This window comes from Heterodontus francisci, chromosome 36, assembly GCF_036365525.1.
Source record: "Heterodontus francisci isolate sHetFra1 chromosome 36, sHetFra1.hap1, whole genome shotgun sequence".
Taxonomy (NCBI): domain Eukaryota; kingdom Metazoa; phylum Chordata; class Chondrichthyes; order Heterodontiformes; family Heterodontidae; genus Heterodontus; species Heterodontus francisci.
The window spans coordinates 21,658,335-21,682,982 of record NC_090406.1 but is presented as its reverse complement, the minus strand read 5'-3'; the positions used below and the strand labels follow the sequence as shown (position 1 = coordinate 21,682,982).

The 24,648-nt window shown below is 41.9% G+C and overlaps 2 protein-coding genes across 2 annotated transcripts in view; one reads left to right on the top strand and one right to left on the bottom strand.

Annotated features, from left to right (window-relative positions):
• LOC137351654 (uncharacterized) overlaps window positions 1–24,648 on the top strand; it is a 63,346-nt gene that overhangs the window by 19,181 nt on the left and 19,517 nt on the right. The window lies entirely within an intron of this gene.
• On the bottom strand, window positions 947–15,553 carry LOC137351367 (diencephalon/mesencephalon homeobox protein 1-B-like). Its single transcript, XM_068015815.1, has 5 exons — window positions 15,512–15,553; window positions 8,605–8,822; window positions 7,199–7,377; window positions 3,460–3,736; window positions 947–1,047 (listed from the first exon to the last, which is right to left on the bottom strand). The coding sequence occupies exons 2-5, from the start codon at window positions 8,771–8,773 to the stop codon at window positions 1,031–1,033; spliced, it is 642 nt and encodes a 213-aa protein (XP_067871916.1). The 5' UTR covers window positions 8,774–8,822; window positions 15,512–15,553; the 3' UTR covers window positions 947–1,030.

Sequence of the window (24,648 nt, the reverse complement as noted above, 5' to 3'; positions counted from 1 at the left end):
TTGCAACTGCCGGCAATATTGGGCCAGACCTTCCCGGCGTCAAGGCCCATGGTGGGCCTCTCCTTGAGACACTTTCCGGGACACCCGCCACAACCTCCAAAGTCGGTGGGGGGGGGGGGGGGCGTTAGGGCTATAAAATCCAGCTATCCAGCTCTCAGAATCTTGGCCATCAATGATTCTTCTGCTGTTTTATGGAAACTCTGGGCTGGAAGTCCACTCGCACCCTGCCATTTCTGCCTCCATCTACACTGTTGACCATGTTTGGGGTAGGTGGAGATTCTACTCTACCCCAGCCCATCAGGAAACTTTGACAGAAGGATGAGGCTCAACCTATTTTGATACCAGCCTAATTTGCCCCCTTTCCACTGCACTCCCACTGAAATTACAGCAGGGATCTCCCAAAACAACCAAAGACCTTTGGCCCCAGTGACAAAAAAATGATCAATTTTTTATTCTTTCTTTCAATGGCTCTAAATCATGCAGATATTCCAGCACAGCAGCTGAAACATTGACCTCTCATTCAATGTACTAGTATTTATGATCATATACTTCTTTAATGGGGAGATTGCATTCAAAAATGCATGCTTTAGTTAAAGGTCATTTATCCTATTTGTAGCAATGTTTTAAGTGATATAAGTAAAATGATTAAATTAAACAACAAAACTAGATTTCAATGCAAACTCATTTTACTTTTGTTCACTTTTTCAAATGTTTTATTATATAAAATGTGTGGACATCCACAAGTTCAATGATTAATACAAAGGCTCGTTTCCCATGCTACTAGGTTTTGGGATCAAGTCTGGCAATTTATGGGAGAGGTGGGATAAGCATCCAGAGCATGGGGTACCCTCTGGCAGTATGAGGCGAAAGGGCAGGTGCCTGGTTAACACTCAGGTTTGGAGCACAGATTCTATAGTGGGACTCTAGCAGGAAAAACCTTGTCAAAGCCATGTGATGTTGAATTTGATCCTGTAGATCTGCACTTTGTTGTTGCAGAGTGGAACATTCTGGTACCTGAATGTTGATGCTTTCATCTTGCAATGGGGCCTGCAAAAAACATATCATTTAGAGGATAAGATTGTTTTTAAGAAGACAAAGTACTGTCAGGTAAATACAGACAATCAAAATGCTCCATGTGCTGCAGGAAAATGAAACAGGGTTTCATGCATAATCAATCCCGACAAGTCTTAAGATAATTGTGTGGGAAGCTTCTAAAGTGAAAGTCACACATTTCAGCATAATTAGTTACGGAATAATTAATTAAAGCAGGGAAGGAATTATTCTGGGCTTTTCTTGCAGATCTTCCAAGATAATGTTGATCTCTAACCTGATTTCTTCATTAGGGAAGGTGCATAGTGCTGCTAAATGGAAAAGGAGAAACCAGCCAAGGCTCCCACCCCTGATTTCTATTCACTCTAATTTGCTGGAAGATGTATGTGACGTCTGACTGAGTACAGGTTCAAGTAGTGCTGTGATGCCCTCTATTGTTTAGTAGTCTACCAACACACTCCACTCAGGTGCAGATGCAAGATAGACTATTTTTTTAAAAGGCGACTAATAGAATGGTAAAATCATTTTGTAAGATTTTTAAGCTTGTGCATTCTATAAACTTCAGTGGAGTTTAAATTCACCATTATTGTACCCATTGTCCACACATGAAATGGGTGCAATGATAATTGATTTAGCAGGGCAGAGTCCTGAGTCCAATCTGCACTGATGTTTAGGTCACTTTTAAATTTGTTGGAGCAGCCACTGGAAATGAGCAGTGTTCTAGAATTCACGGACTGCCTGTTTGTCAGACTAGCTTCATGCTCATGAGCTGGCATTACATTTAGAAACTGAACTTAATTAAATTTTTTCCTGGTCTAAATAGAAGGGCATGTTTTCTCTCACTGTCTACAGACAAAGACTGCATCTGTCTCCTTGAGTTGTGTATTGTAGCTAGCGTAGTTCAAGCTGTTTACAGATGTCTCAGAGTCTCTGTATGGCTAAATAGTAACTCATTTATTTTATATACATAACTATTGACACTCTCATTAAGCCTGTAACACCTCTCATGATGCTTCTTGCTACTTCCAAGCTTAATAGCCATGTCATAGAGTCATAGAGTCATACAGCACAGAAACAGGCCCTTTGGCCCATTGTGTCTGTGCCGGCCATCAAGCATCAACCTATTCTACTCCCATTTTCCAGCACTTGGCCCGTAGCCTTGTATGCAATGGCATTTCAAGTGCTCATCTAAATACTTCTTAAATGTTGTGATGGTTCCTGCTCTACCACCTCTTCAGGCATGTGACTACTACATTATCATCACTACAATGGGAGGGATTACTCTCACTGTCTCACACATTAACCTTTTCAAACCCTTGCACTACAACTTGAAGGCACAATATTGGAGATAGCAACAAAATGATAACTCAGTCAATTGAAAAGCGATAGTATAATGAAAGGAGACCTACATACCTACCAGCATTGAGGGTGATTCCCTAACTCGAGCTGGAGCTTTTGTAGTTATCTCAAGTTTGACTTATTCTTTGCTAAGTATGCATTCAAGGAGTTCTCCATATACTCAACTGCAATCTTTCAAAAGTCAGAAAAGTTTAGATCTTTTGCCATAGCAAATGCACGTTGTGCAATTACCATTTTTTGCGATTTCAGATGCTTTTTAAATGTACTTAGCCTCACGGGTTGGGGGCGGGGCTCATACTAACTAGAGTTATCTTGATACCATCTTATGACTTTCATGTTATTCAAAAATAAGCAACATAATAATAAATAGTAGATGTTTGGGAGGAGCACCATTGCTGCTCCTAGCTCTCAGACACACTTTTGTAAATTTTTGAATTTTAAGAAAAAAGACATGCCTTTTATTGCTGCTGAAGAATTCTGAGTCAGGCAGGCCCAACAGTTGCCCCATTCATCACAGACCAATTTCAGCAAGATAGCCCTAAACAGGCATTAGACACATCGCTTACATATGTAGGTGGCCCAATGCTGCCAGGGACACTTGATAAATAGCCTGACTCCATTTCGGTGGGATGTTTCTCAGGCATCTTTGGGGCGCAGTTGTTAGTCCCCAGAGTTGAGCCTTGTTGTGCTCGTTTTTCATCTATAAAACAGGCACACAGTCCAATTTCTACATGACTGAACCCAACAGAAGATCCACAACAGATCTAAAATTGTTAACAGCAGTTTTTAAGCCAGTTTCATCACTTTTGGTTCATACGTTCCCTAACTCTACACTTCTGATTTGTTGCTATCTTGCATGTGACAACAAAAGCAGTAAAACCTTCAGGCAAAAGTATAACTGAAAATCATGACAATAGGAAGTAAGATGAATTTTCAAAGGAATTGCTTGTAATACATAAACATTTAATATAGATATACAGGTCTGCATATACACACACAGGAACCAAGGTGAAGAGAGAATCTGAAACTATGTAGGGTTCAGCTTCTTACCTATGTTTGCAGTAAGTATATGCTTTGCTGGCTTTTCTCTGCTGGGCTGCTGTGTAGCCAGAGTTGTGGTTTTTATTACAGATGTTGATGGGTTATCTATGGAGCCACAGCATTCCGAGTCTTTTTGTTGGATGTGCTGTTTGTCTTTTTCCAATTTGGTTTTTCTTTCGCTCCTGTCACCTGTCTTTATCCATCCATTTTCTTCCATCAGAAGCTCATCTTTTTCTGCACTGCGCTGATGCTTGCGATACTTGGCTCGTCTATTTTTGAACCACACCTATATTAGGTGAATAATTGGCATTTTTGTTTAATCTAATTTAATTGCTTATTCAGTAGGTAGTGTGCATTCCAATAATCATTTTAGATCTGTGAAGCACATCAGTACCAAAATTCAGAAACAATCACAAACCCACTTCGCTGAACTCCCTCCTGAATCAGGAAACAATTCAATTTCTTTTTCAAGGACTCCACTAGGGGGCAGTGTTCACTGCACTAGCAACTAGTCTACTCCTGAAGACAGTGGCTCTGAGCGTTGTGAAGTTGTTTCCTTATGTGAAGTTGGTGCAGTTTAGAATTAGATTCACACTGACTTCACCTCACAACACTGCTGCCAAAATGCTCATCAACACATATGTTACTACTCGATTTGACTTCACTAAATGCCAGTGTCCAAAACTGCACAATTTCAACTTATCCAAAATTCTACTGCCCACACTGAGTGCTGCTCACCCATCAGTTTATTCCTAGCAGACCTCTGACAGCACCTCTGTGCATCGCATTTAAAATCATCATCCTTATTTGCATTGATAATGATTCTGTCTGTGAGAGGAACATTTTTATGCCATGAATGTAAGGAATATATAACCGAGTGAGTTTTAATCAAAGTAAGCAATGGTAATGGGAAATGCATTTTGCATAATGATAATGGGGATCATGTGTGGTTAGGGATTACACATATTGGGCAAAATTTCTGAGGCTCTGCAGCACCTACACACGCCAGGTAGCTTATCAGAAAACCATGGGTGCACAGACCATGATTTCTCTAAAGTATCAGATCTCAGCCAATAAATAACAATCTTGATGCATAATTCCAGTCAAACATAGTTAGGACTACTGACGTACTGGAAAAATGTCAAATCCCATTTTAATTAGGATTGGATTCATGGACTTTTACCAAAGTTTGCCCATTGCATTCTGCCCGTCTATTTCTAGACTGGCTTAAATTGATTAAATAGTGAAGTTCCATTTTTTCATTACTTGCGTTTCCAATAATTTTGTTGGTGTTTTGGCAATCAGATTCTGTCCATTTTTCTGCGAGAACTATAACAGTGTTAAATTTTTCTTTAAATCATGTGGACTGTTCGCATCATTTTAGGAACTGGCTTGGAGGAGATACCGAGCCTAGTATTATAACGGAGGTAAATTTACAAATATAGTTAAACCTGCGAAATTACTGCAGAAACCTGGGTTGACCACTAGAAATCTCATATCTTCAGCTTCTAAAATATTTCAACATGCCAACAGAATTTGACAGAGAAGATCATAGAATCATAGAATGGTTACAGCACAGAAGAGGGCCATTTGGCCCATTGTGTCTGTGCCAGCTCTCTGCAAGGGAAACTCAACTAGTCTCACTCCCCACCCTTTTCCCATAGCCCTGCAATTTTTTTCTGTTCAGATAATTATCCAATTCCCTTTTGAAAGCGCTGATTGGCTTTTCCTCCACCACACTCTCGGGCAGTGCATTCCAGTGCCTAAACACTTGCTACGTGAAAAAGTCTTTCCTCATTTTGCCTTGGCTCTTTTGCCATTCACCTTAAATCAGTGTCCCCTGGTTCTCAACCTTTCTACCCATGGGAACAGTTTCTCCCTAACTACTCTCTCTAGGCCCCTCATGATTTTGAACACCTCTATCAAATCTCCTCTCAACCTTCTCTTCTCTAAGGAGTACAGCCCAGGCTTTTCCAATCTATCCAAGTAAATGAAGTCCCTCATCCCTGTAACTATTCGCATAAATCTTTTCCGCACCATCTCCTAAAGTGTGGTACCCAGAATCAGATATAATATTCCAGTTGAGGCCTAACCAGTGTTTCATAAAGGTTCACCATAACTTCCTTGTTTTTGTAGTCTAGCCTCGATTTATAAAACCCAGGATCCTGTATGACATATTAAACACTATCTCAACCTGCCTTGCCACTTGCAATGATTTGTGCACATATGCCCCAGGTCCATCTGCTCCTGCGCTCACTTTAGAATTGTATCCTTTATTTTGTATTGGCTCTCCTGTTGTTCCTATCAAAAGTATCACTTCACACTTCTCTGCATTAAATTTCATCTGTCACGTGCCAGCCCATTCCATGAGCCTGTCTATCCTCCTCACAGTCCACAATATTTTCAAGTTTTTTGTCATCTGCAAATTTTGAAATTCTGCCCTGCACACCCAAGTCTAGGTCATTAATATAGATCAAGAAAAGCAGTGGTCCTAGTACTGACCCCTGGGGAACCCCACTGTATACCTTCCTCCGTCTGAAAAATACCATTACTCTCCTTCCTGTCATTCAGCCAACTTCATATCCATGCTGCCACTGTCCCTTTTATTCCATGGGCTTCACCTTTGCTGGCAAGTTATGTGGCACTTTATCAAACCCCTTTTGGAGGTCCATGTACACCACATCGACCACATTACCCTCACCAACTCTTATCGAAACCTTATCAAAAAACTCAATCAAGTTGGTTAAACATGATTTCCATTAAATAACGTGTGCTGGCTTTCCTTAACTAATCCACATTGTGTAGTGTGAATTTTGTCCTGGATTATCATTCCTAAAATCTTTCCCACTACTGAGGTTAAACTGACTGGCCTGAAGTTGCCGGATTTATCCTTACACCCTTTTTTGAACAAGGGTGTCGTATTTGCATTTTTTCACCCCTGGCACATCCACTGTATCTAGGGAAGATTATGGCCAATACCTCCGCAATTTCCACTCTTACTTCCCTCAGTCTTCTCGAACGCATCTGATCCGGTCCTGGTGACTTATCAACTTTAAGTACAGTCAGCCTTTCTAATGCCTCCTCTTTATCAATTTTTAGCCCATCCAGTATCTGCCTCCTCTTTCATTTTAACTTTGACAGCATCTTCTTCCTTGGTAAAGACAGATGCAAAGTATTTATTTGGTACCTCAGCCATAACCTCTGCCTCCATGCGTAAATGTCCATTTTGGTCCCTAAGCAGCCCAACCCTTCCTTTTGCTACCAGCATTATCAGAATTATCAGCATTATCATAATTATTTGCAACTGCTCTCCAAATTTTAATTAAGACTTAATTTATAATAGTGTATGTATTCTGTGTTTCCCTTTATAACAATAATGAAAACTATTCATTTCGCAGGATACTTTAAAATAATTTCTCAGTTTTATTTAGCTGGAAGAAACAGATGATGTTAGATGTGACATTTTCCACAATGATTAACAGCCATTAAATTGACTGACAGGAGTGTGTTTTCACTGAAAGGAGGAGGACAATATTAAACTTTCCTATCAATCCACCCCATTGATAATATGGAGCTCCACATATTGTGGTGCTTTAGATATCTGTCTGGTGCAGAACTGACCAAGTTCGTGCCCATCAATGGCTAGTTTCAGTAATAGGAAAACTTGGTACTCAGATGTACAATCATCTATCCCGAATGTTGACCCATAGGAATTTAGACTGCACTCTCTGGCCACCCCTGAATATACCTGAATTCTTGCCTCTGGAAGATCGACATACACTGCAAGTCTCTCCCTCATCTCCACATCAGGATAGTGTGTTTTCTGAAAAGTTCGTTCCAGTGCCTCCAGTTGCTGGGTTGTAAAGGCCGTTCTGCTCCGCCTCTGTTTCTGATGGCAACTGCCAAATCTTGCTTCTAGGATTATTTCTTCAAAATATTAATAAACATCTGTTTAAGTAAAATAAGTCTGAATAATTCAGTTTTCATACACAAGATAGGCATTGCCTTTTACACCCTTTAATAAGTATGGTAATAATTTTATAACCTTTTTAAAAATTATCAGGATGTGGATAACATTGGTATTTATTTCCTTTCCCTAGCTGACCCATGTAAGCTTAAGTGGGCCACCTTCTAGCCCTCGTTTTCCTTTACACTTAAAAGGTCATTAAAAGTCACCAACTTAGTGTGAACTAGCATTATGTGTAGACCAGACCAGATAAGGGTGGTAGGTTATCTTCCCTGAAGGTCATTGGTGAACCAGTTAGGTTTTTACAACAAGCTGGCAGCTTCCATGATGCATTTTCTGGTGCCAGCCAAAAAATTAACAAATTTATCGAATTAAGTTCAACCCATGTTGAAAGTTGAACTCATGGCCTCTAGGTTCTGAATGCAGTACCATAATCACTACACTACCATATCCAAAAATAACACATTGCACAATGTAAGAGCACATTTCATTTGTGGTCCAACATCTGCATCTTATTGAGTCCCTTCGACTACTCCACAGTGCCAGGGGAAGACAGCAATCATAGTTTGGGTACTTGCCCCTCGATGGGTGGAAAAGGAACGAGAGGGAAACTGCAGTCCATCACGCTGAAAAGAGGAAGAGAAAATAAACTTTTGAGAGTACAAAAGAGATTAAAATGAACACCAGGAGACAAAAGAAAAGGTCAGACAGAAAAGATCCCAGCAACAAAGGAACAGTGGTTAATGTAATGACAGTGTCAAAGGATGCCAGTTGTCTAGCCCAAATTCTGTTCTGCAAATAGTTTGACCCATGTAATTATTTGTCATAGAAACTTTTAGCAAATGTGATGTTGAAAAGGAAAAAGAACAAGTTACTGAAAACAGAGTGCTAGTAAAACTGACATAGCAGGTCTCCTGTCCATTGCAGAATAAGCCCAATTTTAATTTCTAATAAAGTCAATGGAAATGGCAATGGATTTGGGAGTGTTGTGATTATATTACTGGATTATAAAGATGGTGTGCGAATGTAACCTTTATCACCAAACTTTTGACTTCGAGGCAAGAGTGACATCACCTGAGGCTAAGCTAATCATTAGCACAAATATAAATATAGCAATTGAGTGGCAGTCACCTTTTCCACTGGTGTTGCCTTCTCTCTTACTCAGTGCCAACATAATAAATACTCACCAGCTAGGTGTTCAGCCACTGTGAGGGTTTGAATAAATGGCTGCTCTCCTCCTGACTGTGTTCGCTGTAATTGTTCATTCACCTGCTGGTGTAGGTAAAATCCTGCAGCCAGGGAATTCATGCTCTGCAGACAATGGCTGTTCCCTCTGTAATAATACACGGTGTTCATTTCTTTTGGGAAACTTCTTTTTTCTTTATATTTTTCAAAGTAATAATACCTAAAAGAGAAAAAAATATGGAATTATTCTTCTGGATATATAAGTAAAAAATTGTAAACATGTTCTTGTTTGGTATTTTCTCACCCCCTCCTTGTGCATTCGATGGCTAGAGAGGGGACAAAATGATAATTCCTGACTGTACCGGAGATAGTTGAAAAAGTTTGCAATTGGCAGGGCATTCATTAGAGATATGAACTTTATACAGCTTCATAGATCATAATTCAGTGGTAAACTGTATGAAAAGATCATGAATTCAAGGCCCACTCCAGGGATATGACCATATGATCCTGGCTGACACTTCAGTGTACCGAGGGAGTACTAAATTGTTGGAGGTGCCATCATTCAGATTAAGTGTTAAACTGAGGCATTGTTTGCCCTTTTGGATTGACGTAAGGGATCCCATGCCAGCATTTGTATTTGAAGAAGAGTAGGTGAGTTCCTTCAGCGTCCTTTGTTAATATTTATCCTCCACCAATATCACTAAAACAGAACATTTTGTCATTAATCTCATTACTGTCTGTGAAATCTTGCTGTGCACAAATTGGCTGCAGTCTTTCCCTGCAGTGCTGTAAAGTGCTTTGGAGCATTCTGAAAGTCACCATATCCATTGCGAATTGAGTAAGTCATAATATCAGGAGACATCATTTTATAAGTACAATCAAATCCATTTCTATTCAATACAGATATATGCAAATCTATTTATAAACAAAGTTTTTGTGAGTCCAGTTTTCCCCATTCCTTTTGAAGATACTCTAGCCCATTTTAAAACAACAACCTTCCTGCCCAGAGGCTAATTGAGGCCCTTCCGCCATGTGGGAATGCACCTTGTAAAATGAGACACCCTCCCTGCGGGCTTGTGGTGGGGGTGGGGGTGGGGGGCGGTGTCCCTACTCTGTGGGCAATCCGTGGTCCACAGAGGAACCCCACCGGGAACTACTACACCCCCCAGTACTCCCTGGACTGCACAACTACCCCCTCACCATCCTCCCCTCGCTGGGGCCTTCCGGATTGGCCCCAGCAACCCCGCCTCACCTACCTCTGGTTGGGGGTTCCAGCGCTGGGCCTAGGTCCAAGGCCCCTGCAGTAGCAGCAGTGGCCACGGCTCCTGGTGGCACTGCCGATACTGCTGAGCTGCCAGCCCTGTGATTTTTCAAGGGACGGGGATCCCGGCTCATGCAACAATGATGTAAAAAGACGAGAGGATGGGGGCATGAAAAGGCCAAGATGGGGTTCCCTCACCTTTTCGGCCCAGCGCCGGGAGCTCTGCCTCCTCTACAAAATCCAGCCTTTGTTTGGACAAGTAGGAGGAAATTTTAACTCCTACAACATTCAAGAGAATGTCATTTTGTGGTGGGTGGTGGGGGGGGCATTAAACAGATAAATATGTGAAACCTGACCGCAACCTGTCGCACTGTATACTGCTCTGGAGAGGTGGGGTCCTGATTACATAATTTAAATGATCATTTCAGATTTTGGGAGATGTTTTAATTTAATGGCTGCCAACAAGTTTTCCCAGGACTTGGGAAACTCAGCCGCCAAGGGGAGGGTGGGAATGGGCAGAACCAGCAGATAAGCACTTATTTGGAGCACTGCTTGTGGGCCAGGAGGAGCAGGAGTGCTACCCTCACCTCCTCATCAAATCATCTGGCACAATTCGTCCCCCTGTGATCTCCCCACCCCCGATGATCTGCGGAATAATGAAGTCAATGCAGCCTGCAGGTTCTTAGTAAAGTACACAAATGGAATAAAAGCAAAATACTGCGGATGCTGGAAATCTGAAATAAAACCAGAAAATGCTGGAAATACTCAGCAGGTCTGGCAGCATCTGTGGAGAGAGAAACAGAGTTAACCTTTCAGGTCTGTGACCTTTCATCAGAACTGGCAAATGTTAGAAGTGTAATAGATTTTCAGCAAGTGAAGCAGGGGTAGGGGGAAGAGAACAAAAGGGAAGGTGTGTGTTAGGGCAGAGGGCAGGAGAGATTAAATGACAAAGATGTCATGGGACAAAGGCAAAGGGTGTGCTAATGGTGTCGTGAAAGACAAGGCATTCGTCCAGAGAGAGTGTTAATGACAGAATAATAGACAGATCTGTCCAAAAGCACAAACAGGAAAAAACAAATTTAAGGCAGACACATGGTTAAAAAATAAAACAAAATAAAATAAAATAATAATAAGATAGGCCAGTCATGCTCTGAATTATTGAACTCAATGTTGAGTCCGGAAGACTGTAGTGTGCCTAATCGGAAAATGAGGTGCTGTTCCTCGAGCTTGCGTTGCTGTTCACTGGAACACTGCAACAGGCCAAGGACAGAAATATGGATGTGAGAGCAGGGTGCTGAATTGAAATGGAAAGAAACCAGAAGCTCGGGGTCATGATTGCTGACTGAGCAGAGGTGTTCTGCAAAGTGGTCACCCAATCTGTATTTGCTCTCCAACATAGAGGAGAACGCATTGTGAGCAGCAGCATGTTGAACACAACTAGCATGTTGAAGGTAAAAACAAAAAGTGCTGGAAAATACTCAGCAGGTCTGTCAGCATCTGTAGAGAGAGAAGCAAAGTTAACTTTTTGCCCCACCCCCACTTTATTTGCTTAAAACCTATTACATTTCTAACCTTTGCCAGTTCTGATGAAAGGTCACAGACCTGAAATGTTAACTTTGCTCCTCTCTCCACAGAGGCTGCCAGACCTGCTGAGTATTTTCCAGCACTTTTTGTTTTTATTTCAGATTTCCAGCATCTGCAGTATTTTGCTTTTATATTAGCATGTTGAAGATGCCTGTATAGCTGAGGGAATACCTACAATATTGTCCTGCTATGGTCTCAAGAATTATGGTTGTGTGCCTTAGAAAGAAGTCTTATTATAGATGCCACCAAGGAGAAAGGCTTCCAAGAACAGCAAAAAAATCTGGCAAATGAATAGCAGCAGCTTCAAGAGAACGCAAAAGAGAACCTATTGCATTCATATTCCTCTCAAACAGAAAACATTCTCTTAGCTACCAAATATATTCACAACATTAATAGTCCTGTCTGCATCTTCACTCTGCTAAGATACAATCATCTGCAGACCTTCTCTGTGTTCCTAAACTCTCCATGTTCCCATTCATGCTATCTTAGGAAAGCAACTTCTACACTTTCCAAAACTAAAGTCTACACGAGTAATTTTAATAACACCATCATTTTATTGACAATCCGTATTTCGTGTGTAGTACTGATGATGTGCAATAACAGCTAGATGTCTGCAACAGCCCCATAATAAGGATTATGACAGGCAAATACAACAAGTGACTACATACCATGAAAGGCTTTTAATGGGGTCAAAGCATTTGTGAGTGAGGAACACTTCCAGGTGGAAGTTAGGTGTATAAAGGACACTGACTCATAAAATAGGGAAGATTTCCTTCTCAGCCGTGAGACGTACTTTGTTAATTTTACTTTCTAAATAAATTATGTAACTAGTCTCAGAATGTTTCAGTCAGAGCAAGGTTACAAGTATGAAGCAGTTCATATCGATTTTCAACTGAATAAATAAACTGCTGGTGAAACAGTACCGCACAGCCAATCATGTGATACTGCACCCTTCAAATTTGAGCCTCACCATCACTGGCCTTCATCATGTTTCCTCAACTTTCCAAATTACAATGAAAACAAGTCCCAGGTCTGTACTTATGTTCCCAATCTCGGCTCATGGGGTAGTATGGGCTCAATGAACTGGGCTAATGAGGGAAGACTGCCTGGTCCTGGTTACAATTCAATGATTCCTGCTGGAAAGCTTGCATATGTGGATGTCAGCAGAGGACAACATTGATGTTAGCTGTGATGCCCCCAGAGTTGAAAGGCCTACTTACTCTCACTGCCTATGATCGTGTGTGAAGAATTGCCAAGTAGGCAAGCCAAGGGTGGCACAGTGGCGCAGTGGTTAGCACCACAGCCTCACAGCTCCAGGGACCCAGGTTCAATTCTGGGTACTGCCTGTGCAGAGTTTGCAAGTTCTCCCTGTGCCCGTGTGGGTTTTCGCCGGGTGCTCCGGTTTCCTCCCACAGCCAAAGACTTGCAGGTTGATAGGTAAATTGGCCATTATAAATTGCCCCTAGTGTAGGTAGGTGGTAGGGAATATGGGATTACTGCAGGGTTAGTATAAATGTGTGGTTGTTGGTCAGCACAGACTCGGTGGGCCGAAGGGCCTGTTTCAGTGCTGTATCTCTAAAAAAAAAGTCACCAAGGGACAGGTAGCCCCTATAGAGCTATACCACAATATAACGAGACAGGCAGCATCCTTGGAACTGGACCACAATATAAGGCAGTGGAGGGAGAAAACTGGGAAATTTAAAGTAACTTTTTTTTTAAAAAAGATGCAATTCAAGTTCAGAATGGAGGTAGATTCAGAAATAGTTCCAGCCTTGCTGGTAATGGTTTATGAAGTATTGCAAATCCCCTGAATGTATTAATTTGGCATTTCATTCTTAAGCATCTATTATTTTATGTATTTATATAGAATTATTATTCATTTAATTTTTTTAACTTGGTGCTAGTTTCTAATTCTTTCCACTTTTAGAAATATTATATTCAAACGTTATTTCTTCCTATTGAATACTGATGAAATACCTGGTTGAAAACTAACTAGGGCTGAATTTTCTTAATCCCTGTCTTGAATGTGAAAACCTTACATTCTGGGACAGATAATTTAACAAAATCATACATTATTGCATGAAAAATATGCATCTCTGGTTTTGAAATGTATTACAATTAACCGAGTTATTATGTTTTATACCAGATATTTGTAATACTGTCAGAAAAGCTAGGAACAGTGGCGATCCAAAGAGATTTAAGGGTTTATATGCACAAATCTTTAAAATGTAGTGACCAGGTACAAAAATACGGAGGCCAATGGAATGTTAGTCTTTATAGCTAGAGGGCTAGATTATAAAAGAAAGGAATTTTTGCTACAGCTATACAAAGCCCTGATTAGACCACATCTGGAGTACTGTGCACTGTCCTGGGCACCACACTGTTATTTATTCATTGATGGTGATGTGGGCATTGCTGGCCAGGTCAGCATTTATTGCCCTTCCCTAGTTGCCCTTGAGAAAATGGTGATGAGCTGCCTTCTTGAACCACTGCAGTCCATGTGGTGCAGGTACACCCACGGAGCTGTTAGGAAGGGAGTTCGAGGATTTTGACCCAGGGCTAAGTTAGATGTCTAGGCTTATATTCCCGGAATATACAAGGTTTAGGATTGAAGCTTTTAGAATTTTGAAAGGAATTAGCAGGGTAGATAAAGAGAAACATTTTCTCCTGGTGGGGGAGTCTTCGACAAGGAGACATTATTTTAAAATCAGAGCCAGACCATTCAGGAGAGAAGTTGGGAAGCATTTTTTCACACAAAGAGTGGTAGAAGTGTGGGCTCCACCATAACAAGTAATAAACGCTAGCTCAACTCATTTTAAAATGAGATTGGGAGATTTTTGCCAGCCAAGGGTAATAAGGACTATGGAAGCAAGACAGGTAAATAGAGTTAGGACACAGATTACACGTGATCTCATTGAATAGTGGATGGCCTTCCCTTGTTCTTATGTTCCTAAATCGTCGAGAATAAGTCATTCTGAACTGTTACATGACACCCGAAAAAGCCCTGTGAGTGAGAAACAGAGAGCCTTGTCTATCTACTATTCAAAGCAAACCCTGCCTCAAGTCTGTCAGTCACTCCTTTCCAACAAAACGCTTCATCCTCACGATATTGCATTTGAGATTACAGATTACGGGAATTAAAACTCAACACAGACCTTTCAGAACTCGCGCTGAAACGCTACTTCAATTTTTTTTTATTCATTCACAGGATGTGGGCATCACTGGCTGGGCCAGCATTTATTGGCCATCCCTAATTGCCCTTGCGAAGGCGGCGGTGAGCTGCCTTCTTGAACTACTGCAGTCCTTGGGTGAAATTTCAGTGAAAAGAAAGGAGAAAGCTAACTCTTGACTAAAGGCACTTTTCCAGGTATAGCCAGCGCGAAGGTGGAATAGCGGATACATTTAGGGGATTTATGGAAAAACCTGGAAGGGGTGGATTCAGTTTGATGAAATATAGCACAGGAGGGTTTAAGTCCCCTGGTCACTCAGTTTCTACTCAATAGGATACAACATCTCTTAACTTGGCCTGGGTTTGCTCTCGATGCAAATATGCTCTCCAGATACAGGGGGTGGCATATTTCAGGAATTCTGAAACACAACAAGCCTTAAAACACATCAGCAGTGAACAGTTCTGATACAATTCATGCTCCCTGTGACGGCTATTCAGTGTTCGCACAACAAACGTTGAATGTTCTGCATGCAACTCTGTAGAACGGTTCAATAAACACTTAGTGACGTTTAATCTGATACACAAGAAAAATCCCCCAGCAAATCAGATCAGTCAAATTTGTAGTGAGAGCAGATACATTAACGTTTCAGGTGTCTGGGTTGGGAGAAATGACAGATTTCCAGCATGGGCTGTGTTTCTCTCCCCCCAAACATCCTGCATCATTTCCCAACACAATTTCCAATCCAATTTCAACTCTTAAAGAAATGTTAAAATCTGAGCATTCAACTCAGGGATTATATATCAAAAAACATTCACTCGATGGCTTTAAAATCGGATTTAGATTAATTCCAGTTATTTAATCAGGAGCAGCTTCACACTATCAGGTTTTACTCACGGTTTTAAAGGAGCCGGAGCGTTTTGTTTAATCTTCCCACCGTGTCCGTTGTTTAGTGAGGAGTCGGTCTCCTGAAGCGGTCATTTATAGTTTGACACTCGGTCACTTTCATGTTAATTTCAGCGAGCTCCCGGGATTACCACCCCCAGCCAATGAGAGAGAAGGTCTGAGGTGGAGGGGGGGGGGGGGGGGCAATGCAAAAGCAGAAATGGTCTTTCTGAACCAATGAATCCGAAGGTTTTGCGGAGAGATTGGCAGTGGGTCCGGCCCCCACTGATCACCACTCAAACCTATTCTGGGATTAGGGTCCGGTTGCGGGGAGGAGTGGGGAATCGCTCCTCTCAGAAGCGGCAATGTGTTTATGTGCAGAGCTTCTGGTCATCGCAACAAACAGATGGCATCCTTCCATCTATGAAAGATGATGAACACGCAGCAAACAATCCATTTAGGAGGGGTGTCTTCTCTTGGTGCACCTTTGCTGATGGCTGTGAAGGCCAATCCTTGAGAGGCAGGTTCTGCCACAAGTGCCACATGTGAAGCTGCCAAGTGACACTGTGAGTTGTTGTTTCTGACGTTGGTGCCTGTTGCCAAGCTGCTGTAGCAACTGGTCGTCCAGGTGGTGCACACTAGTCCACAGGCTGTGTTGCCATTTCCCTCTTTCGCCAGCTAGTGACTCCCAGGTGTGATAGTCGACATTTATGGCCTTCAGGTCACACTTGCAAGTATCCTTGAAGCAGAGTTTCAGCTGTTTACCTTATTCTAGTTACAGTATCTGCTAAAAGGTGCGATGTCCACGTTGGTTACAGTCACAGTTTAATTTCATTTACAAAACACAAATGTAATATCTAGTAGATCTATATGAATCAGAATATAGGAACACGAGGAGGCCATTTAACCCATCCAGCCTGTACTGCCATTCAATACAATCATGCCTGATCTGCGACCTAACTCCATATACCCGCCTTTGCCCCATATCCCCTAATACCTTTGGCTAACAAAAATCTATTAATCTCAACTTTAAAATTAGCAATTGATCCAGCATCAATTTCTATTTGGGGAAGAGATGTCCAAACTGCCATCACCCTTTGTGTGAAGAAGTGTTTCCTAATTTCACTCCTGAACTGTCTGGCTCTAATTTTTTTTTTGACTAAGCCCCCTGGTCTTAGACTCCCCAACAAACGGAGATAGTTTCTCCCAATCTACCCCATCTGCTCCCCTTAAGATCTTGAAAACTTTGATCAAATCACTCTTTAGCCTTCTAAATTCCATGGGATACAACACTAGTTTGTTTAATCTCTCCTACTAGCTTAACCTTTGAAGTCCTGGTATCATTTTAGTAAATCTACACCACAGTCCCTCCAAGGCCAATATATCCTTCCTAAGGTGTAAATGCCCAGAATGGTTCACAATACCCCAGGTTTCAGATGTAAAATATTGTCCTTACCTCTGCTGTATTCAACAGGTGCTAATTAATCCCATGACACCCTGTAACATTCAATTGTTTTAATTTTCAAATCCCAGGTAGTTAAGAAAGGGATTTATACAAAGTACCAAACCAGGCCCTAGGCGTCCTGGTCAAAACCCTGCTGTCTTTATCCTATTCTGCATTAAATCCACTCCCTCGTCACTGATTGACAATCACCCCTGTTTTTACTGACCTGTATTGGCTCCTCACATCTTCAAATTTAAAATTCTCATCCTAGTGTATAAAATCCTTAGTAGGCTGGTTTCTCCTTCTGTCTGTCACATTCTCCAACTGACAATTCCCCCACAATTGAAACCTCAATTCCTCTGACTGCAGCCTTTTGTGCTCCCTCCGTCTTTGCCCCAATATGGGGGTGTATGTGTGGGGGGTTGGGGGGGGGGGGGTGGGAGTTGGTGGTAGTGGTGCGGAGATGCCTTCATTGTCCAGGAACCATCTCCAGCAATTCCTCCATAAACCCTTTCTTCTCTTTACAACCTTCCTAAAAATCCACTTTTTAACCAAGTTCTGGCTCACTAAAGCAGACATCGGGCTCAGTGTTCCTTATTGTTATTATGCCTCTGTGAAATGCATTGGTATTTTTTAAACCACGAAAGCTCCATATCAATGCATTTTTGTTCAAACTTGCTGAAAGTGCACAGCATTGGGAAATGGCAGACAAGTGAATCATTCAGTGCACACACTGAATGCAATGGAGCTTAACCGAGGCTGACTGACCTGTTGTGTATTTCCAGTATTTTGTGTTTTTATTTCACAGATCCAACATTTGCAGTTTATTTTTCTATTTTAAGTTAGTATGTACTCCTTTATTCTAAACACCTCTCGCGTCAGTTTACCTTTCAAGGCGAAATCTATTTTAACACTTCATTCATTCTTTTTATTTATTTCACCAGAAAACATTGAAACGTTAAATGTGGAAATGATACGAAATCGAATGATACAAGGGTCTGCAATAATAGATGTTTGAAAAACTGCAAATAGTCAATTATTTTGATAAATTAATTCTCAAGAAATCCATGTGTTTTTAATGTATACAAAAACTTAATTTTTGAAAGATCAAATTGCTCATGTTGGTACTAAACTTGGCGCCACGTCGAATGAAGCAGAGTACATTGGGTTTAGATTCACTTTCTAACAGGGAAGGGAATTTACCTGCAGATTGATGCTTTTCTGTCTTCTTTGGCCTCCTTATCTTGAGAGACAATGGATAAGCGCCTGGAGGTGGTCAGTGGTTTGTGAAGCAGCGCCTGGAGTGGCTATAAAGGCCAATTCTAGAGTGACAGGCTCTTCCACAGGTGCTGCAGAGAAATCTGTTTGTCGGAGCTGTTACACAGTTGGCTCTCCCCTTGCGCCTCTGTCTTTTTTCCTGCCAACTACTAAGTCTCTTCGACTCGCCACACTTTAGCCCCGTCTTTATGGCTGCCCGGCAGCTCTGGCGAACGCTGGCAACTGACTCCCACGACTTGTGATCATGTCGCGTTTGCAGACGTCTTTAAAGTGGAGACATGGACGGCCGGTGGGTCTGATACCAGTGGCGAGCTCGCTGTACAATATGTCTTTGGGGATCCTGCCATCTTCCATGCGGCTCACATGGCCAAGCCATCTCAAGCGCCACTGACTCAGTAGTGTGTATAAGCTGGGGATGTTGGCCGCCTCGAGGACTTCTGTGTTGGAGATACGGTCCTGCCAACTGATGCCAAGTATTCTCCGGAGGCAGCGAAGATGGAATGAATTGAGACGTCGCTCTTGGCTGACATACGTTGTCCAGGCCTCGCTGCCATAGAGCAAGGTACTGAGGACACAGGCCTGATACACTCGGACTTTTGTGTTCCGTGTCAGTGCGCCATTTTCCCGCACTCTCTTGGCCAGTCTGGACATAGCAGTGGAAGCCTTTCCCATGCGCTTGTTGATTTCTGCATCTAGAGACAGGTTACTGGTGATAGTTGAGCCTAGGTAGGTGAACACTTGAACCACTTCCAGAGCATGGTCGCCAATATTGATGGATGGAGCATTTCTGACGTCCAGTCCTATGATGTTCGTTTTCTTGAGGCTGATGGTTTGGCCAAATTCATTGCAGGCAGCCGCAAACCTGTCGATGAGACTCTGCAGGCACTCTTCAGTGTGAGATGTTAAAGCAGCATCGTCAGCAAAGAGGAGTTCCCTGATGAGGACTTTCCGTACTTTGGACTTCGCTCTTAGACGGGCAAGGTTGAACAACCTGCCCCCTGATCTTGTGTGGAGGAAAATTCCTTCTTCAGAGGACTTGAACGCATGTGAAAGCAGCAGGGAGACCTGCAGATTGATCCTTTTCTGTAATCGGCCTTTAAAGGTCAGGAGCACCCAGCGCTGACCGAGTGTCTCCTGATCGGTAACTGCACAATTTATAATTACTCGATTTCCCAGACAAATCGAAATACCAAAATACTTCAGAATGGAGGAACAAATGGGGGGGTGGGGGGGGGGGGGAATCAACATTGAAGTTGTATTAAGCTACCTTTCGCTTAATCGGGACCCTCAGTGCCAACGTGACCTTGAATTAAACTGACGAGTTTTGGCAAATTAACCACAAAATTGAAGCTATCTTGAACTTTATTTTTTTTGTGTGAAAAATTCGTACAAACTAAAACTGCTTTTAAGATTAGCAAGATGTCGAAAAGGGCAGTGTGAGCAATAGGTCTAATTTAAGATTTTACAGAGATAAACTTCGGACAGACAATGAATGCATTCAGTCAGGAACGAGAGAAAGGGCAATATGAAAATTGAAAGAGGGCTACAGCATCCAGCAAACATGTCTGGCAAAAGTTTCTTCCCGGTAAATTCGGGCTAGAAGTTTAGACTAAGATTCACTGGAATCATTGTAAACTAATATTGTCATTGACCATTGAAAAGGCCAAGAAATATGGAAACAAATTAAAAGCAGGATTTGGGAGAGAACAATAACACTAGAGAAATCTGTAGAGGTCCCTCTCACTTGAAACAAACAGGAGCATTTTCTTCCATCAGCTTCTTCTGCACAAGGCGTTGCTTTGTGTCGCTCTAATCCGCAACCAGCACAATTTTAACGGTATTGAGCGATTAAATCGCAACTTTCCTAGCGGCAAATCTTTCTTAATCCTCCCGTGTGGCAAAACAAAGACTCTTGCTCTAATCTGCTAGATTTAAAAGAGTTGGAGATTTGGGAAAAGGATGCTCTAAATGACTTATTTTGTTGGAAACTAATGTACTTTGACAGCCAAAAAGGACTGGCGGGCGCCCAGCTCGGGCCAGTTATTGATCATGTTACAAGGCAGGTATTAAAGAGAAGGCGAACTTATTGTGTCCAATAAACTGAAAATCCAAATACTTAGCAAGTTCGTCACATTTTATATCCCGGACGCTAATGTATTTCTGTGCAACCCTATTTCCAAGAAGAGGGTTTAAGGCATTGGTAAAGGTTTCAAACGTTGTTATTTCTGCAGACATTGACCTGCACTTGCCAACGCAACCCTGCTATCGATTATTGTGCGAATGCCTCTTCCTACCCACACCCCATTATCTGGAGGGGAACAAACCTCCAGTGTGCCAGTTGCTAATTATACTGCAACAACCATCAATGCAAACGCAAAGGAACCACATACAACTGTCTTCAGGTCGCCACAAAAACAAAATACTGCAGACGTTGGAAATATGAAACAAAAGTAAAATGCCTGATTTGCTGAGTGATTTGATCAGCATTTTCTGGCTTTGATTCTCCACAGCGAGCATTTGGTGCATGTGGATTTAGTAGCAATAACCCAATGATAAGCCACAAGGTGAGAACTGTAAGCTGAGAACCAGTACAGATGTTTGAGGAGGTAATGAACTAATGGAGACAGAACCTTTTTGCTGTTTCCATCAAGCAGCAGGTGTTGCCATGGAAATCCCGTGTCAAAAGTAAATATTTTAATATATGTTTTAAATCAACATGATATCATAAGGTGAACCAAACATAATAAGAATTTGAATGATTTCTGAGAGACTTCTACACAAGCATATAGTGTGAAGAAAAATGAACACTCCAAATATTATGTGCAGTTTGAACAGGTTAAAAATGGTGTCTCCCCCTCAATTATTTCACAAAATTTCTCCTTTTGTCAGTGTAGCATTGTTAACCCCTGATTGAGCCAGAGAGATTGCACCCTGAAATTGCTCTTGCATGCTAATCTTTTTTTGCACAGAAACAGGTATGACAGGCAACAATCTTTACCCATTCTGTTTAACTTCCACTTGAAACTATGTCCAGCAGTTACTTATCCAATCAGACTGAAGCCGATGGTGTGCAAGCTCTGATGTCCTGTACAGCTTTGACCTGAATTGATTTTCAAGCTCCTCATCCAGTTCATCTACTTCCAACCACACCATCGGCTAACTATGTGCCTACTGCATCTGCATTGCTATGAGAAAACCCTGATTTGCGCATTAGTCATGGCTAGACTTGATATCTCCAATGTTATTTGGAGATGTACCTTACCGTTAAGTTTTGGGACCTTTTCTAATCATCCTACAATTCTTTGGCTTCCATAGCTTAGATCATTTTCATGTGTGAGTTCCAAGTCATGTACCCTTGCCTTGACTAGTTAACTGGGTAAGTTTATGGTAAAGAGCCCAGGAAATATCAAATAATTGCTTTTAGCTACTGAAAATATCTTATGCCACCATGAGTCTCACTTCAGTCTTCAAAAGCAACAAAGCAATGTGATATCAGACCTAATTTTAAGTTAAAGATGTTACATTTATTTTGAATTAGCACATTCATCATAAGCCATTCATTGGAGACATCCTTCTACACAGTTTCTTGAATGGAAATAAATTAATTACACCCGAGAACTGGCTGGCATCCTCCCATCTATGAAAGATGATGGACATGCAGCAAACAATCCATTTAGGTGGGGTGTCTTCTCTTGGTGCACCTTTGCTGATGGCTGTGAAGGCCAATCCTTGAAAGGCAGGTTCTGCCACAAGCGCTGCACGTGAAGCAGCCAAGTGACACTGAGTTGTTGTTTTTGACGTTGGCGCCTGTTGACAAGCTGCTGTAGCAACTGGCCATCGTGGTAGTGCACACCAGTCCACAGGGTGTTCACCATTTCCCTCTTTTGCCAGCTAGTGACTCCCAAGTATGATGGTTGACATTTAGGGCCTTCATGTCACGCTTGCGGAGCGGAGCTTCGGGTGCCCCATTGGTCGTCTGGCCCCAGCTACCTCACCAAACAGAAGGTCTTTGGGTATACAACCATCGCTCGTCCTGCGGACATGTCCGATCCACCAAAACTGCCTCTGTTTGAATAGTGCCAACACACTTGGGAGTTCTGGCTTTGAGAGGACTGCCACATTTGTGATTTTGTCTTCCCAGGATATACCCATAACGTGCCACAGACAGTGAAGCTGAAAATTATTGAACTTCTTTTCCTGGTAGCTGTAAGTCGCCCATGTTTCACAGCCATACAGCAAGGTGCTGAGAACATAGGCCTTATAAACCATCAGCTTGGTCCGAAGGGTCAGCTTGGTATTATCCCATGCGTGTTTCACAAGTCGGCTAAAGGTGGTAGCTGCTTTCCCTATGCGTGTATCGAGCTCTGCATCAAAGGACAGATTGTCTGTCACCGTAGACCCAAGGTAGCAGAATTTGCTAACCACTTCGTGGGGTGTTTAGTGTGATATCTGAGAACTAAAAGAAAGATATTGCATTTGTATAGCATCTTTTGTAACCTCAGGAAGTTCTACAGCAAATTAAATAATTTTGAAGTGTAGTCATTGTTGTTGGAAACACAGCAGCCAACTTCCACACAGCAATATGATAATGACCAAATTATCAGGTGTGGATTGAGGGATAAATATTGGTCAAGACCCCAGGAACAACGCTCCTGCTCTTATTCAAAGTGGTGATATGGGATCTTTTACAGCCATCTGAGAGGGCAAACAGGGCTTTGGGTTAACATTTCATGCATAAGGCCACACCTCCAACAGTGCAGCACTGTTTTAGTACTGCACTGGAGTGCCTTTGTGCTCAAGTCTCTGTGAAGTGACACTTGGGCCCATAACCTTTTAACTCAGAGGCAGGAGTGCTACCAATTGAGTCACAGCTGAGACTAAGCGAACTCTTTGGAACTAGCTATTGAAAAAAAAAACACTATTTCTTCCCTAATGATTTTCTTACCACAGTGGGAACATAATTTTCTTGGAAATTCAAACCAATATTTCCTCTTTCAAACTGCTGGTTCTTTTTCATTTGACTCCTCTGGGTTTTTAAAATAGTCCCTTTGATTCAAATTCTAGTACTGAATATTCCGTCTCTCAGATTTATAAGGGAACCAGTAATGTTTAAACTGAACCAATTAAGCATCATTTTCATAGAGTCTTCACAACACAGGAGGAGGCCATTTGACCCATTGAGTCCCTGTCTCTCTGTAGAGCAATCCATTCAGTCCCACTCCCCTGCTTGATCCCTGTACTCCTGCAAGTTTATTTCTCTCAAATGCCCATCCAATTTCCTTTTGAAATCATTGCCCATCTCTACTTCCACAACCCTCATAGGTAGTGAGTTCTAAGTCTTTATCACTCACTACGTAAAAAAAATTCTTCCTTACAGCCCCTCGTGTCTCTTATCCAAAACCTTCATTCTGTGTCCCCTAGTCCTTGTACCATCAGTTTATGGGAACAGCTTTTCTTTGTCTATCTTATCTAAACCTGTCATAATCTTGCACACCTCTATCAAATCTCCTTTGCTTCAAGGAAAACTCCTCCAGCTTCTTCAACCTAACCTTGTAGTTCATATTTCTCATCCCTGGAACCATTCTGGTAAATCTCCTTTGCATCCTAATAAGGACCCTCACGTCCTTTCTAAAGTGTGGTAACCAGAACTGGACACAATACTCTAGTTGGGGTCTAATAAAGGTTGAGCATAATTTCCCTATTTTTGTACCTCATGCCTCTATTTATAATGCCCAAAATCCTATATCCTTTGCTAACCACTCTCTCAATATGTCCTGCTACCTTCAAAGACCAATGCACATTCACCCCCAGGTCCCTCTGTTCCTGTATGGTCTTTAATACTGTGCTATTAAGTCTATATTGCCTCTGCCTATCCCTACTGCCAAAATGCATCACCTCACACTTCTCTATCATTAAATTCATCTGCCACTTGTCTCCTCATTCTGCTAGCCTATTTATGTTCTGTTGCAGTCAATTGGTATCATCACTGTTTGCCACACCTCCAAGTTTGGTATCATTGGCAAATTTTGAAATTTTACACTCTATTCCAATATCCAAGTCACATATCAAAAAACGTGGCTGGTTCAGTAAAGTTTCTGGTCCCAGGATGTTGATGGTGGGGGTTTCAGCGACAGTAATGCCGCTGAATGTCAATGCGAGATGGTTAGATTCTCTCTTTTTGGAGATGGTCATTGTCTGGCACTTGTGTGGTGCAATTGTTACTTGCCACTTACCAGCCCAAGCCTGAATGTTGTCCAGGTCTTGCTACATGTGGGTATGGACTGCTTCAGTATCTGAGAAGTTACAAATTGGACTGAACACTGTGCAATGATCAGCGAACATCCCCACTTCTGATTTTATGTTGGAAGGATTGATGAAGCAGCTGAAATGGATGGGCCCAGGACACTGCCTAAGAAATGCCTGGAGC